This window comes from Myotis daubentonii, chromosome 6 (assembly GCF_963259705.1).
Source record: "Myotis daubentonii chromosome 6, mMyoDau2.1, whole genome shotgun sequence".
Lineage (NCBI taxonomy): Eukaryota > Metazoa > Chordata > Mammalia > Chiroptera > Vespertilionidae > Myotis > Myotis daubentonii.
Genome location: NC_081845.1, coordinates 52,686,673 through 52,704,145, shown reverse-complemented (window position 1 = coordinate 52,704,145; position 17,473 = coordinate 52,686,673). Strand labels below are relative to the sequence as shown.

The following is a 17,473-nucleotide window of genomic DNA, read 5'->3' as shown; positions in this document are numbered from 1 at the left end:
CGGCTGTGAGCCACAGGAGGGGTTCAGTTCCCTTCAAGAAAGATGCTCTGTTCAGATTCGTGCCTCTGAGACTTTAAAGGCATCAAATAGAAACTGGCTATGACATAAACCTAACATGTGGGTGACTTGGACATCAGCCCCTGAGTGGGGATGTGGCACAGGGTCCACCTTCTAGCTCCCATCCAGCCAACTGTCTACAAGCCAATATGTCTCCATTAGCAACACACACAATCAAACCAAACTACTGTACCTCCTCCGGCAAGCTGACCACCAAGTCATTTTTCGTCTGTCCGACCAGCGCCTGCCAGAAGTATTCACTGCACGCAGCCAGCACAGCCCGGTGGGCCCGGAACTCCTTCCTCTCCACAATCAGAGTCACGTCACAGAGAATATCCTTTTTCCGCTGGTCATTGAGGCCCAGGAGGATGTTGGTGCAGTGGACTGTGGACTCATACACATACATGGGGGAGTCAGGCTTCTCATCCACAGACATGCCGTTCAGACCCTGAAAGAAAGAGAGGCCGGGTCACCTTTATCTGAGTCACAGAGAGAAGGTGAGGAAGAACTTCATGGTTCCTGAGTCTCATGGCCATGAGCCAGGCAGAAAGGGGCAGAATTGCTCATTAGCATTTTCATGCTCAGCACGATGAGCTCAGAAAACATATTGGAGAGTCGGACTTTCTGGCTGACTTTACCGTTTCCATTTACTGCGTCCTTTTACCCCATGGAAATGAAGCCAGATCTTTAATGGAACACCCAAAACATTTAAAACACATACATACTTTAAAACTTGGTAGTTTTGATTTTTGGCTGACTGAAAAGAAACTTTCATGTATACACAGCCCCAATTCAAGTATTCATTTGGGCTTTGTGTTAAGAGGAAATGAATCATTTTTGAAGTATGTGTAATGCTCTCTTGATTTAAATACATGCAAGTTGCTAAGTTGAAATTTGATTAAGATACCAAATATTTAATCACAATACACAATTTAACAAGGGATCTAAGCAGTGTGTGTATTAACAGTAGATGTAGCCAGCTATTGCAATTGCCCTTGGCCACTGTAAGACAAAGCACAACCAACACAATGCCACGGTTGCTCATGAAAAGCTCTTGAAAAGAAGTGGAATGGAGCTGCCATTATCCGCAAATTCGGTGCACATCCTCTTTAAGGACTTACAACATATCACAACAGGAGTCATAACAAAGATGTATTCAACAGTGAAGATCACTTTTACCAAAAAAAAAGATTCTTTGCTTTAAAAAGTGTCCACTGACATATTTAAAACAATAGTATCTGTACTTAATTTACATAACGTAGTTTTTCAGTAATGTTTACTACTAGTATGAATTCCAACAATGAGTCTTATTTTCTTTGTGGTTTTATGCTTATTTATTTTTTTAACAGCTCTAATATACAATGAACTGCATATATTTATAGTGTGCAGTTTGATATATTTTGGTAATCAAGACAATGAACACATCCTTCATCAACAACGATCTCTTTATGTCCTTAATAATCCCTCCCTTGCACCTCTCTGTATCCCAGCCCCTGAAACCACAGGTCTGCTCTGACACTACATATTAGTTGTCATTTTCTATATTTTATATAAATGGAATCATACAGATTGTATCCTTTTAATTCTGGCTTTTTTTATGATGTATAGATATTTTGTGATTCATCCATGTTGTGTGCACCAATTGTGTGTTCCTTTATCGACGAGAAGTGTTCTATTGTATGGACATAGTGCAATTTTTTATCCATTTATCTACTTACTGGTAGATATTTGGGTGCTCTCAGTTTTTGGCTACCCTATAGAATAAAGACCTAATATGCAAATGGTCATCACGCCCTCAGGCCGTAATGGCTCAGACACTCAACACTGGGGAGAGAGGAATGGGGACCAGCTAGGCTGCGGCCTGGGAGAGGGACAAGCCGCCCGCCCCACGGTCCCCGAGCACCAGCGGTTGGGGCTGTGGCCTGGGAGAGGGACAAGCCGCCTGCCCTGTGGTCCTGGGTACCTGCGGCCTGAGTGAAGCCACCTGCCCATGGTCCCCTGTGGCTGTGGCTGGCCCAGGCAAAGCCAGTCCGGGTCCTGGGTGCCTGCGGCCGGCCAGAGGGAGGGAAGCCCGGTGTCCCAGGTGCCTGCGACCGGCCGGAGGAGGGAATCATGGGTCCCAGATGTGGGGCGAGGCAGAGGTGGTTGGGGGCAATCAGGCAGGCAGGCAGAGGGGGAGGGGTTAGGGGTGATCAGGCAGGTGAGTGGTTAGGAGCCAGTGGTCATGGATTGCAAGAGGCAGTCAGACATCCCCTGAGGGGTCCCAGATTGGAGAGGGTGCAGGCCGGGCTGAGGGACCGCCCCCATGCACAAATTTCGTGCACTGGACCTCTAGTTACAAATAAAGCTGCTATAGATTAGTGTTTAAATCTTTATATGACCATATCCTTTCATTCCTCTTGTGAAAATACCTAGGGGTAGAATGAAAGATTATTTGGTATGTGTAAGTCTAACTTTAAAGAAAAAGATTTTTTATTGATTTTTAGAGAGAGATGAAGTGAGAGGGGGAGAGGGAGATGGAGGGAGACATTGACTGGGTGCCTCCTGCAAGCCCCTCACTGGGGATAGAGGCCGCAACCCTGACTGGGAATTGAACCATAATCTCCTGGTCCATAGGTCAATGCTTAACCACTGAGCCACACTGTCTGGTGCTTATTAGTTTTCATAACCTTTTTGTGGTAGATTCTATAGATGTTCTATGTAGATTATGTTGTCTGTAAATGAAGACATTTTATTTCCTTTCCAATCTGGATGATTTCAAGGTATTTTCTTGCCTTACTGCATTGGCTAGATGTACTGGTACTGCACTGTACCTCTAGTACAGTTTAAACTGTAAGTGGTATGAGCAAATATCCTTGCCTTGTTCCTGATGTCAGGGGAAATGGATTCCGCCTTTCATTGTTATTTATGATGGTAGCTTTAGGTATTTCATAGATGTCCCTACTGAGTTGAGGAAATTTCTTTCTATTCCTAATTTGCTGGGAGTTTATTTAAAAAATCAGGAATGGATGCTGGATTCTGACAAATACTTTTTCTGCATCTATTGAGATAATCAGTTTTTCTTTTTTAAAAAAGTGTTTTAATAAGGAAAATAACATTGATTTATTTTTGAATGTTAAACCAATCTTGCATTTCTAGGATAACCTCCACTTGATCATAATATATGTGCCTTTTTACATGTTGTCAGACTTCATTTCCTAACATTTTGTTATCAGGCAGCACTCAAAACTAGGTGGAACAATTAATGTTCAAGGATGTAAATGGTGTGCATAATTCATAAGAAGCAGGAGATTTATGAGACACCTCTTTTCTCTAATCCATTTATTAATGCACCTATACCAAAAAGAGGGAAGCTTACTATAACAGACACAAAGCTGTAAGTTTTTCAGTGAAACATGAAATTAAACAAAATCAAAAGAGAAATGAAAATGAGGTGCCGTGGAAAGAGGAGTGGACAGGGGTGCAGGGCTTCTGGCCCAGCTCTGGCACTGTGTGGACTCTGGATGACTCACTTTTCTCTGGGTCTGCTTCCATGTTTGTAAAATGAAAAGTCTTGACTAGACTACCAGCAAATTTCCTACCCATCTACAATCCACGAGTCCAAGAGTCTATAAAAGAAATACCTAACTGATCATGAGAGTGAGATATTGTCACTTTAGTTGAGACAAGTTAGCTTCCTGTAACTTTATAGAGACCAATTATGGAGCCTCTTTCATTGTGGATATTGCAGAGCTGGGTGCAGAGAATGGGGTGAACAATATCCAGGAAGAAACCAGTCTTCTGGGAGAAAAGAAACTAGGACCAGAGTCCCTGGCTCCCATAAGATGCCAAATTGGGAAGCTCTGTTGAGATAGAACATGGTATCCCTGAGGAAAAGGGGGGAGGGACAAGTCCCTTAAGGTGACATTACTTTAGGAAATGGGGAATCCAAACTTAGGAGGATATTTTGGCATAATATGTGGACTGATGCTACTGGCTCCTCCAGTCCTGGTTATCTTAGCCCAGAGGTTTGTTTTGGGAACTATGTTGACCACGGGCATAAACACTAAGAGAGTATGTCACCCTAGAAACCCAGAGTGGAGTTCCACTGAGGTCCAAGGAGGGTCCTGAGGCCTGTCCTATAGCACTAGACACGGGCCTGCCCACCAGGTAGGAGCAGCCATCCACGGTGCCTCAGATTCCAGCTCACAGGCAAGATGGTCTCTTTCTGGCTCTAGGGCAGCTGGTGGCCGGGGCCTCAAGAAAAGACTCCATATCCTGTCATAGGGCCGGTTTGAGAAAATCAAGGAGATGTGGCAATATGTGCCCCTGAGTTGATAAAGCAAGTTATGGTAGCCCCATGAACGTCTGCTTTTTGGGCTAAACCTTCCAGAGAGTTTTAGAAGACATTTTAAACATATCAGATCGGTTCATCAAATGGTAAATCTAGAATCTATCATTTCCAGGAAGCGGTTGCTAGACTTTAACCTGACTGAGGATATTCTTGCTTTCATTACATTATTCCTGGAAAATCTTTCCTTATGCCACGCCAGCACCACTCCATTCCTCTTTGCCTTTATGTTCCTATTGGATCTCATCACTTCCCTCCCTGTTGGCCCCTTTTCAAGCATAATGGGACATACTGTTTCTTCCTCTTTTAGAAATCGTTCAGCCCGCTCCATCCCCTGATTATCATGGGTGCTCTTCTAGGAATTCCTCCAATTGCCTGTTTTTGACTGACTCATGCCAACCTGAAATCTGTTTCCCCTATCACTGCATTAGGTTTCATTCCGTTTTCCTTTTTCACTTGCCTCACTAATATTAATTAAACAGTATTTTATCCCCAATGCAGCAAATCCTGAAATCTTTAGCAGAATCCATGGGATATAAGAACGAGATACTTGGTAGTGAGTAACAGAGCCCAAAATAGTATATACGAGTCTGACAGCCAGTCTTCAGGCTAAGCATTAGACAATGTGTTAAAGTGTGTAGACATTAGCTGAAATCAGATTGTAAGGAAGTGTTCCAAAGGTTCTGATTTTGGGTCTTGGCTGGATCTCATTCTTCTTTTTGTAGGCCAAAAAACCCAGCTGCACACGTACATATACATATACCAAATCGTCTTATCATATGGTTCAGCAGTAAAAGTTAGTTACTGTTATTTTATCATAGTGTGTTCATCTCCTCAAAAAGCTACACAGACCACAACTCTTATCAGTAAGAGGTCTAGTATTAATGAAGGCAAACTACTTGTTAATGCATTCATTCTCTCTTTCATTATTGGGTCATATTCAGAAATTAAATATCTAACCGTTCTGAAGGTAAAAGGATGAAGTCAAAGAACCAAAAAAAGAAAAAAATCTACACTGGGAAGTCTGAAGAGCTGTAATTCACAAAAGAGTAGAATGTTAAGTTTTTCAGACAACTTGTCATGTCTAGAATGTTTCAGATGAAAAGAAATGAATATGCCTCGCAGGTAATGAAAAAGACCAAAGCATAAACCATTTCACTTGAAATTCCAACCACATTTCCTCTAGAAACAGTGCATTAAATAAATACTAGTACTTCTGTGAATCAAGCACTAAATTATTTAGTAATTGCTTAGTAAATTCTGCCCTTATCAAGCATGCGTTTAAAAAAAGTTATTTACTATGAAATGGGAAGGGTTAGTTTTTACACAAGAAAGTTGTCAAGTCTATAGAAACTTTAGAGTGCACAGTGCCATTAAAATTACTACGTTATTACTTTTGGATTGGAAACACCTTTCAATCGCATCAAGACCTAAACTTCTTACTTAGAGTGGAAAGCAATCCAATTTCAGTATTTTCTAATGGAAAAGTGCAGTGCCTGTCACTTAATGTCTCTAATGCTTTGGATAGCTAAAGTAAGAGCCTGACACGGAGCAGCTAAAACGTTCCATGTTCTTTATTTACTCAAACACTCCATCTGCGTGTGTACTAGTTAGTGCCAAGGGAACTGAAATTTAAGGCTGTTGTTAGGAGGAAGCACTTGCAATTATATCATCAGGTCCTTAATAGCTCGGAATGATTCTTGTGCTTCAATATAAACTTCCATTTTCCTTGAACTTTCAGGAGGAAGTTCAATTTACTGACACATAGTTGGTGATAATGTTTTTATTGCACAGTGGAAAATATTTAAAAAATTAGGGACAATCACAATAAACCCCAGTTTTTTGGTAATTTTTGTTATTGATGTTATTTCACTTATTTTTTAAACAGATCAAAATAAAAAATAATCCACTTTCAAAATATACCATAATAAAATAGTGACAACTACCAGCATATATATACATATATATACATATACACATATGTATATATATATGTGTGTGTGTGTGTGTGTGTGTATCTACACTAATAAAAGAGAAAAATGGTAATTGGCGTACGAGCTACCCTTTTCATTGGCTAATCACGGCTATATGCAAATTAACTGCCAACTAAGATTGGCAGTTAACTGCCAACAAGATGGCGGTTAATTTGCATATGTAGGCACAATGCAGGGAGGCGAAAGGGAAAGCAGGAAGAAGCCCCCTGCCACTGACAGTGATCGGAAACCCAGGGGGGAGCTAAGAGCCTTTGCCCTGCCCCCCAGCTATGATCGGAGAATCAGGTGCCTTTTCTGCCCTGGCCAGTGATAGCAGGAAGTAGGGGTGGAGCCAGCGATGGGAGCTGGGCACGGTCGAAGCTGGCAGTCCCAGGAGCTAGGTGTCCCTTGCCTGGGCCTAAAGCGAAGCCCACGATCATGGGGCCGCTGCAGCTGCGGGTCCCCGCTGCCCGGGCCGGATGCCTCAGCCAGAGGCGTCAGGCCTGGGCAAGGGGCCGATCCTGCGATTGGAGGGTGATGGGGGTCAACGCCTGAGGGCTCCCAGTATGTGAGAGGGGGCAGGCTGGGCTGAGGGACACTCCCCCCCCACACACACACACCCAGTGCACGAATTTCGTGCACCGGGCCCCTAGTATATATATGTGTGTGTGTGTGTGTGTAAATTATATGAAGAGTCATGATGTGATACAGAGGCTGAGCTAGAAGAAATATTAGACTATTGGTAGCAGACTGTATGTATTAATCTAAAGGAAATAATTAAGGATATATTGCACACCCACCAAACTAAAGAGCATTTGACAGTATCAAGTGTTTGTGAAGATGTTAAGCGACAGGACTCTCATACCCTGATGGTTCAACCTCTTTGGAAAACAGTTTGGCATTATCTAGTCAAGTTGAAGAAGTGCACAGATTATGACCCAGTAATTCCACTCCTAGGTAACACCCAGGAGACACTCCTGCATGTCTGCCACAGGAACCCTACGCGAGCGCTCAGAGCAGCACGGTTCAGCATACCTCCCAACTGGAAACAACACCGTGTCTGTCAGCAGCAGAATGACTAGATAATAGACCACAGTGCAAGGATACAAGAATACAAAGCAAATGTGAGCCGCATGCAACAACATGCATGGGTCTCAAAACCTAGTGTTGAATACTGAGCCAGAGAAGCAGGACACAAAATAATAACATACAATTGAATTTGATTTTTAAGAAGTTTAAAAATGAACTATAACTTAAATATCTAGGGATATATATGTAGGTGTTAAAACTATAAAGGAAAGCCTCAGAGGTTCCCTTAGTGGGGAGAGAGCTGTCACAGGAAAGCAGCACTAGGGAGGTTTTGGGGTGCTGTCACATGTCTTATCTCCCGACATCGGTAATAGATAGATGTGTGTTCACTTTGCGTTAAATTATGTATTTGTCTTATGCACTTTTAATATGTACATTCTATTTTATAATTAAAAATACCCAGCTACCCCCAACTAAAAATTGTAGGAAAGGGTTAACAACTCAAGTATTCTGTCTCAGGTTCTGTGACTTAATTATGGAGGGTGGACTTTGGGTTTTAAATGAAAACACCCACCCACAACGTAGTCTACAATTTAAGTTCAGAAGGGTCCTTAAGGGTAATCCAATCGAACCGATTCCAAGTTGTGTGTTTTAAATCAGAAACTGTAAAAGTGGGTAGAATGCAGGACCAAGCCCTTTGGGAGGTGGTGAGAAATCTGAGCCCAGGCTTTTGCTTCAGAGCAAAAGTCTTTTCAGAGATCCCTCGTTTCATCTTCATTCTTGTGAAAACCAAATCACTTCAATTGCACTTCTAGTTCCTTAGCTCTAACATGAGGAAATGCACCCGGTGACCCGACAAGGCGTTTCTAGTTCCATGGTTCTGTGAAAGTGCACAAATTTAGGAAAAACTTGAAACATGAGCTTCTCTAACTACAGTTCTTAAGAAGGCTTTTTTTTTTTTTTAAAGAAAGAAATGCTCAAAATAATATAGCTGGCTGGAAGGGGAAAATGCCATCCCATAGCTTTTGGAAGAGGTGAAGAAGAAAGGGAGACCTACCCAATGACAGTTTGACTTTTCCCTCCTTATAAACGGAGTCAACTCGAAGGAAGGACGAATCAAGGACTGGTTTTCTCATATTAGTGGAACAGAATGCCCATAAGCACTGAGCAATGGTTCAGTACTTTGTTCTCCCCACTGCCCTGCCCCTAAAGTGCTCTGGTGGGCAGGGTAGGTCCTCACAAGTTGTATTAGATACATAGCTATGGACATGGGATGTCCATCCTCTCCTCTGTCCGGGTCTCCACCCAGGGAAGTCAGGTGAGACACACTGTTTAGGTGTCAGAGAAAGGCTGTGGCTTGGGCACAACAACAACATAGGGCATGCACTGTCATCTCTAGATGAAACCATGACATGCTTTGAAATCAGTGGGTGAAATGGAGTCCACTCTAGGTCACCTAAGATACTTGATTACTTTTAGTGGAGGTTGGGTGATGGTGGGGGTGTGGGCGTGGCCAAGAGAGGAGGTGGGCAGGGAGAAAGAGTGGAATTAAGGATTGGCAGATTTGGATGTGTAGCCTGTGGTCACCTCCCCTGCTCTTTTTGTCTATTATTTTGGTGCTTGCCTTTGGTTCTTTGGTGGTAAGCCCCAGCTAAGACTGCAGTCAAAGCCCTCACTTATTCTGCGGAGGTGGGTCCTTTTCTCTTCCTGGCAAGTTTTCTTTTCTATCTTGTCATTCCCAGTTTGTCTCTGGTGCTACTTCTTTGTATCTACGTTCTCCATTTATATTCACTTCTCATACAGCAATCTCTGCTTCCTATTAGCATTTGCCTCTTGCCTATTAGGAGTTAGAGGACAGAGAAAAGTCATTCCTTTTCTACATTTTTCTTTATCAGGGCATCTATGTGAAATATTTTTCCCAGTGTCCCCTCCCCTCCCCTCACAGACAGAGAAATATTACCCTAGAGCTTCATGCTGCTAATGTGAGAAGAAATTATGAACAGTGATTAGGAGGCTAAATGAGGGTGGTGGAACCTATTTACTTCATTAAGGTTCCTTCAGGGAAAATGCAAGGACGGGAAACTGAGAGATAAGGGTTAATACTAAAAGAATAAAAGATCCATTTGACTCAGAGCAATCTTCAGTCTGCCTGGATTCTATCAGACACCCTTCTCCATGGGGAAATCATTACAGAGAAATGACATGCAAAGTGCGCCATAAAGCATCTGAGTCAAACCAGAGGGAGGATGACTCAACGGATCATTTTACATTTTAATAGAAGGCACTGCAGATTTGTACTGAGTGCACAGTTCAACACAGGGCGCGCATCTTCTCCCCAAAACTTCTCCCTCGGGTGGGAGGGGAGTTCCCAGAACCTGACAGAAATTATTCTGTGTTAGAAAAGAACCAAGTCAAAACTCACAACAGAGAATCAAAGACTAAGAAAAGACAACAGATAGTCAAATGCAGAAAAAAGGGGAGACACAAGTCTGTCTAATTCCAACTTTAGCGTTACTGTCCAACCTGAGACTGTGAAAACTGAACTCGGCCATCAGTGCACTTTGAATCTGACTGGGGAGAGGGAGAGGGAGAGAGGGGGCGGAGGGAGAAGAAAGGGAGGAGGGAGGCAAGAAGAGAACATCTAAGTGTTACACTTAAAAAAATCTGGCTTTTTAAATTAGCTTCAAAAGAGTTTACTGTGCAATTACTGCCTGACAATGCTGGGTGTCCATGTAAAGTCAACAAGCAATATTAGCAATGCCCTTGTTCCCAGCATGCTTCCTGGGCTAGTTATTGCTTTTAGGTGCTGACTTGCCTATGGGACTCATCTGACCAGGAATTATGATGGTAAAGGCTGGATTAGCAAACCTGACTCCTTCTCAGGGGGTGACCTCCAGGTGCACTTGAGACAGAAAGGTCTGTCTGTATGTAAGAGTATCTATGGTTCTGTGGCTATTCATCCTTGTGATCTCTGTCAACGCCTGTCCTGCTTCCTGAGAGGGCATGTTGCTTGCAGGTGGGAAAGAAAACAGAAGTGAGTCGCCGAGGTTTGGCAAAAATACAGCTTTCACAGAAAAGGTCCTTAATAAAAGGAAACTTGCTTCTTTCACACATCGGGGTCTTTTGGACCACACGGTTCTGTTCTGAAATATCTTCTGTGCAGGGATGCAAGCTGGGATGGGTGAAGTTTAGATTGCAAGATGGTTCACCTGGTCACTAGAACAATCAAAACTCTGCACCCAGGCAGGCAGCATCTAATCGGGGTAGAGGAGTCAACAGCCTGAGGGTCCTTTCGGGAAATGCTCTGGGAAAGGTTTGTGAATTTCTACTGAAGTCTGGGTACCCTCACTCCTGTTTTTCCATTTAAAAATGATTAAAACCAGGGGGATAACCCATTGGTCGGCAGTTTGTTAAATCCCACATCAGGAAATAAAAGCACTTGGACCATCTGTCACCATCCAGGAGATCAAATGGAGCTGGAATATTAACACACATGTGAAATGGCCTCCTGGGAGTATGGGAACAGGCAGGTCAGGGAAGAGGGATGGGGGTGGGTGGGTGGAGAAGGATGTGCTCGGAGCCTCCCAAGTCCCGGTCCTGTCCTTGGCAGCTCCTCAGAGTAATGACGACGGTTATCACAAGGCAGGGACAAAATGCTTCCCGACACTGAGTATGCTGTTTAAAATATAAATCCTATTAGATGCGTATATTACACACCACTCACATCCACTATTTGTGCCATACCGGATATGCTTCGGATCATGCAAAGTATGTTAAAGAAAGGATTCTTTTCTAATTCACTCATAAAAAGTCAAAATTGCACTGCCACAGGGGAGAAAACACTCTTTTTCCAAATGGTCAGGAAAGGGTGTGACAAGGGCCAGGCCTCTGGCCAGGTGGTGCTAGATAAGCACAGAGAGGCACCCAGACAAGCACAGAAAGGCACCCGTCAGGAAGACACATCTCAGCTGTTCCTCACTCCACAACGCATCTGCTTCCCACTTCTCCGATCCCCAGACAGGGGGCGTCCATTGGAGTCCCAGCTCTCCCACTTCCTAGCTGTAGGGCTTTGAGTATATCAGTTAGACTCTGTAATCCGTGGTTTTTCCATCTGCAAAATGGCTACGTGAAGATGAAACGAGATGAAGCAATAGGCGTTTGGGATGGTCTTTGTTTTACAGTTAACACTCCATGAATAAAAGCTACTATTATGCAAAGAAAACTAATTTCTTTGCACATTATATTAACTTGTAGTTCTGCACAGACTGAGCGTTTCTTATATTGAGGAAACCTGGGCTGCACAAAGAATGATGTGTATCTTTGCCAGATCCTCCTGCTTAAACACCAAGGAAAAGGCCGATTCACTTGATTTCCATCCATGGCCTGTGAGAAAATGATGGGACAATATGTGGGATCTGGTACTTTCTGGCAACTTTGGCAATGATACCATTGCAGTCTTCCCTCCATAATATCCCACACTGACCGTGAAGGTCAAATAAGGCCGTGGATCTGACAAGTGTAAAGTACTACTCTGCTTGCACCAGGGATGATCCTCACCACCATTTGCCTAATTCTACACATGCTTATACCAAGAACGTCTGCTCTTATGGGCACTTAACCCTGATATACTTCTCTTTCATGCCAAGAGAAGGCGTCTGACAGATGGGGAACTCGTATTGCTTCCTATCGAATAACATTCCCTAAATGATTCGAGCCCCTTGTGTTTGCTAAACGTGCGTGCTCTGAATAGTCTACTTGCTTGTTACAGGCTTTCCCTGGCTCTCTCTCTGCTGCCTTAGCATTTGTTTCATACAAATCAGTATCCTCCTTCATGGTGAGAGGCAGTGAGGTGCAGTGGTGACGAGCCATGCTCTGGAGCCAGCCTGCGGGCATCTGAATACTGACCGCTATGCCACCTCAGACAGACTGCACACTCTCGGCAAGGTTTCCTCATCTGTAATCCGATTGCTAGGAGGAGCCAGCAATTTAAAGCACAGATATGCAAAGTGTTTACAACAATCCCTCTGAGTGTAGAAAACACTCACTAAATACTGTGTATGTTATGGTTGATAGAGACCGTGTAGTGTGATGGTTGAGAATTAGGATTGGGAGCCAGGCGACCTGGCTCTGAATCCTGACTGTGCCACTCACTAACTGCAAAGTCTCTGGCAAGACACATAATGTTTTTGTGCCTCAGTTTCCCAACTTGTACAAAAAGGGTATGGGAAAGAGCATCTATCTGGTAGGGTTGTGAGGATTAAAACAGACACCTATGTGTTTGTTCATTAGTTCATTCATTCACTCATTCAACATACAGTGTTCAATAAAACTAGCTCTTTTTTCTCAACCACACCAACTTTTTCCATTCACTTTTTATTATTCCCAGATTGCCAATGACTCGTCCTTTTTTCCACACTGGCATCTCCTGCTTTATCCCTGCCTACCCAGCTCAGACTCCCCCAGCCACCTCCCTGTCTCTTGGAATTACAATCCTTCTCAAATCGCATGGATTTAGGGCAACTGGAGCAGGGCTGGAAATCTGCATTTTGACCTGCATGGCAGCTGATCCAAGGCAGCCCTACAAACCGAGAATGTCACCCTGCCATTTCCTAGAGCTCGATGACATGGCCAGCTACTTAAGTTCTCTGTCTCCTTATAGGCGAAAGGAAGAGAAAACCCGCCTTCTAAGAGGCAGGACACTGAAAGGTGATGGCTCGAGCCCTGACCCCTTTCAGGTCTTTGCTCACATGTCAGCTTCTCTGGAAGGCCTCCTGGGCCACCCTATTAAACTCCACCCCAGCCTCCTGCTGGCTCTATCCTCCTTCCTGGCTTTATGTTACTTTTGTTTCTGCTGAGGTCTCCTTCAAACCTCTGCTTCGCACATCTTCCTTTGTGTCTTTTCTGGGCCACCAGGTCGCCTTGCCTATCCATTTATCCACAGAAAACTTAGTCTATTGTGAGCAACACGAATGTTAGAGAAAACTAATGATATGACCTCCAAGATACGCAACCAAGATAATGGGACGGTACAAAAGCCATAGGAAAAGCTTAGACTGACACAATGAAAGAAAAGCGAACATTTATAGAGCTTCTCAGTGCAAGGGTCTTAAGTGTGCTGTATTTCCAAAGCTTTCTGGGCTCGACTATTCACAAATAGTGAGACATATTCTTTATCCATTGGTTCTGTATAGTGTGGGTCCTTGCAGAGTATAATTGAGCTGTTCTATCTTGGTAAAAGCTTCCTCGCTCCCCCTTCTGAAAGATGGCTTTGATTCCCTCCCTGTAAGTTGGCACCCTCCCATCTCAAACAGCCAGAGGACCAATCATGCCCACCCTTTCAGCAGCACCTAAGCATCCAAGCCCTCAGGAGACGATGGGCACTCAGGACCTCCACCGGCATCCTCAGGACAGTGTTTCCAGAGGATGCCCAAGCTTGGCAAGACCACTGCCCGGGCCTCCGCTGCTCTGGGACCGTCCATGGCTCTCAGGGGCCTGGGATTCGGGGACGATGGTCAGAGGAAGGTTTCTGATCTTCCTTCCAAAATCAGACAAGCACGAAGGGCACTGAGTAACTCTCCCTCAAATGCTACAGAAAGGTGCCTTACTTCTAGTCACAATGGTCTGAGGACAAGATCCTATGACACTGGAGCCAACACAACCAATGAAAAAACAAACCCCTCACGATCTTCCTGGGAGTGTGGAGGTGCCTTTGCATTGTAATCCTCAGGAACAATCTCCTGTGGATGGCTGTCTGACCAGCTTAGAAAAAGGTTGATTAAAAAACGGCATATGCATTGTAAAGTGCCCTCTCACAATGCCTTCAAAATTCCCTGGATGGAAAGAAAAAAGATGTTCACCTGTTCCCCCCCCCCCCCCCCTTCGGTGTATGTTTCTACAGGAGACACTTGAAAACCAGAAAAAAGCCTCATCTTCTTGAAATAAAAAAATCAAATAAAAATAGCACAGCAGAAATTCCCATAAAATGCCCCCAAAAAGTTTCTTTTCAATAGGACTCAGGCTGAATGGAAGACATTCTTGGATCCGGAGCGTTGGCTGGTTACCTAGGTTGCAAAGGACACCAGGAGAGACTCACACCAGGAATTCTTCGTTAGAATGTCAGTCAAGGAGAAGTTCATAATCCTTTCAGATTTTAAATTCCATGTGTCTGTGAGGGGGAATCGCCATTTAGTGTTTAGGACAATTGGTAAAGATTAAGATTAGACCAGACTTTTGTCTATCAAGATGTGCTTCACCCTGGGTTATGCTCATCAAAGGCAGAGGGAACAGGCTACAGCACTGTTATTCTCTTTTTGAAATTGTGGTTATATGGAGACTGCTCATTGTTTAATTAGTATGGAAGCTGATACACAGAGAAGCACAACAACTGTATGTAGTGCATTAACCTGATATTCATAACCAACATCTGGGTACTTAAATTTGACCAGATTTGAAACCTTTTAAGATTTCTTAATTATTCATATGTGCCCACGGTTACTGCTTTCTTTTAAGAAAACATGGAAGGCTTAATGATTAATATACTAATTTCAAAAGCTCTCTTATACAGACTACACTAGACCTGTGGTCTTTATAGGATGATCATTATTTAGTTAATGAACTCAGCACACTGAACATTTTCCAGCCACCTGAAACTCTCAAGTCGTAGTGTGTGAGTTTTCGGCCAATTAATTATCAATTACAACATCATAAAACATTAGCACAAAAATAGGGAATAATGAAATTTAATTATACACTATTCTTCTGAGTTGCTGCAAATACTATACAAGACTGATTCTGATTAATAATTCATTCAGCAATAAAGTATCAGGAAAGATAATTATGCAGTGCCACAATTCTCACACTGATTTTTATAATTACAGATTACAACAGTGTTAGCAATTTAAAAGGTTAGAGAGCTGTGGTAATTTGCTATGTCATCCTCAGCTATATTAATGCCTCTCTTTGAGCACCAAGGATAATTGAAAATATAATAATGGACCAAATCAGATGGCTTGCTCATGTTCTCCTCACCTAAAACATCACCAACTTGAGTACATTAGTAAAGTCAAGTCCTTGATAATTAGCCTCTTACATTAAGTAGCCCCACTATTCACATTTGGTTACAGTAGATGGAAGGGAGAAAATATGTAGGTATTCATGCTGAAATATGCAAACATGGAAACAATCATAAATAAGATACAACATGGATACCACTAAATCTGGTATACAACTTCTATGTGGTGTGACTATGAATACACATATATGTATATCTGTGTAATGCCCCTCAGGTAATTAGACCTGCCAAGGGACCCACATAATGAAAGTTGAGTCTCTGCCTTTGGCAATACAGTTGAGTAAATAGCACGTGAGAAGATTCAAAGTTTATCCAATTACCCTCTCTGGGTTGTTTATATATTGTGATACAACAAACTACTCTTGTCTTTGAGCTTTATTACACCCTGAGAATGAAAATATACTCTTCCTGCTAGGAATACTTACTCTGTTCTGCTTTCATTCCTTGGGAAAAATACCTGGCTAACAACTGATTACTCTTCTCATAATCAGTATTTGAACGAAATTTCCACATGAGGATCAGTCCATATAAAGGAAACATACAGTTCTATGAATAAAAAAAAATCACTTTCTTCTTTGCTCTTCTGGATATTTTTTGGAAGAGATGAGCTAAACACATTGTGGCTTTTCTCTCTTGAATGCATTAAAAATTTGACTAACTTCATGATTGACTGATACAGAGAAACAGATGAAAAATTTACAGGGACTAAAACCTTAAGCCTCATTTTTTTAAAAAAAATATATATTTTATTGATTTTTTATAGAGAGGAAGGGAAAGGGAGAGGGATAGTGTTTGAAACATCGATGAGAGGAACATCAATCAGCTGCCTCCTGCACATTCCCTACTGGGGATGTGCCCACAACCAAGGTACATGCCCTTGACCGGAATCAAACCTAGGACCCTTCAGTCCATAGGCCGATGCTCTATCCACTGAGCCAAACTGGTTAGGGCCCTTAAGCCTCATTTAAAGGAGTTCCTAGCAGAGTCCTCTGAGGGTCTCGCTGAGCCTGGAGATTCCTCCTAGAGCTTCCTCCTAGAGCAGGGGTTCTCAACCTGTGGGTCGCGACCCCTTTGGGGGGTCAAACGACTCTTTCACAGGGGTCGCCTAAGACCATCGGAAAACACATATATAATTACATAGTGTTTTTGTGATTAATCACTACGCTTTAGTTATGTTCAATTTGTAACAATGAAATTGGGGGTCACCACAACATGAGGAACTGTATTAAAGAGTCGCAGCATTAGGAAGGTTGAGAACCACTGTCCTAGAGTATGCCAGGGTCTGGATTCAGTATTTCATTACAGCTGGCCCCCAAATGATATAGGGAGACAGATAAAAAAAACAAAAAAACAAAGCTGCTTTCTAGTGTGAGAAAGATTTGGAGATAGGTCATCTGATGGAATTTGCTCCTTTTACAACTGTGGAAATGTAGGCTCAAGGACATTGATTTACTCAAAATTCCAGAACTATTTAGAAATAGAAATAGGAGAACCCAAGAGTCTCTAACTCCCAGGCTTCTACTAGATCGTATTAGAGAAAATACAGGAGGGGGGCATGGGTTAGCACATGGAAACTATTTTTTGTTCCAAAATTATGCCCTTTTATTTACATTTAATTTCCACAAGGGCGATAAGTATAAAATAGGGAGAGGGGAGAGGAAGAGTAAGTCTAAGAGAACATCGTAGAACTGTAGCTCTTCATGTCTTCCTTCAAGCACAAATAAAGTGGGGTTTCTTGCGTCAGGAGTGCAATTATAAAACAAGGCATTGTTTTGGATGGGGCCTAATCAGCTTCCTTTCTGGGCCGTGAGAAGGCGGCTGGCTTATGATCATGTTGTATGATGCCACACTGAATTGTAAATGTCCTTCCCCCTTTTCAACTACTCCCTTTCCAAAGCTTTACTCCCAGTAGAGCAATCAAACAGGCTCCCTGCATATACCTGTAAATCTGTTGATGGATTCATCAGGAGACTCCTCGCAGGCCATACTGTTCCCTATTTTAAGTAGTGGACA

At 42.9% G+C, this 17,473-nt stretch overlaps 1 protein-coding gene across 5 annotated transcripts in view; it reads right to left on the bottom strand.

The window, feature by feature from the left end:
* The window catches only part of BACH2 (BTB domain and CNC homolog 2), a 344,951-nt gene that overhangs the window by 80,125 nt on the left and 247,353 nt on the right, over positions 1-17,473 (bottom strand). For all 5 annotated transcript variants that reach the window (XM_059700925.1, XM_059700924.1, XM_059700922.1 and 2 more), the window contains one exon: positions 251-505. In XM_059700925.1, coding sequence (XP_059556908.1) covers positions 251-493 — 243 coding nt within the window. In that variant the 5' untranslated portion in view covers positions 494-505. The remainder of the gene's footprint in view (positions 1-250; positions 506-17,473) is intronic.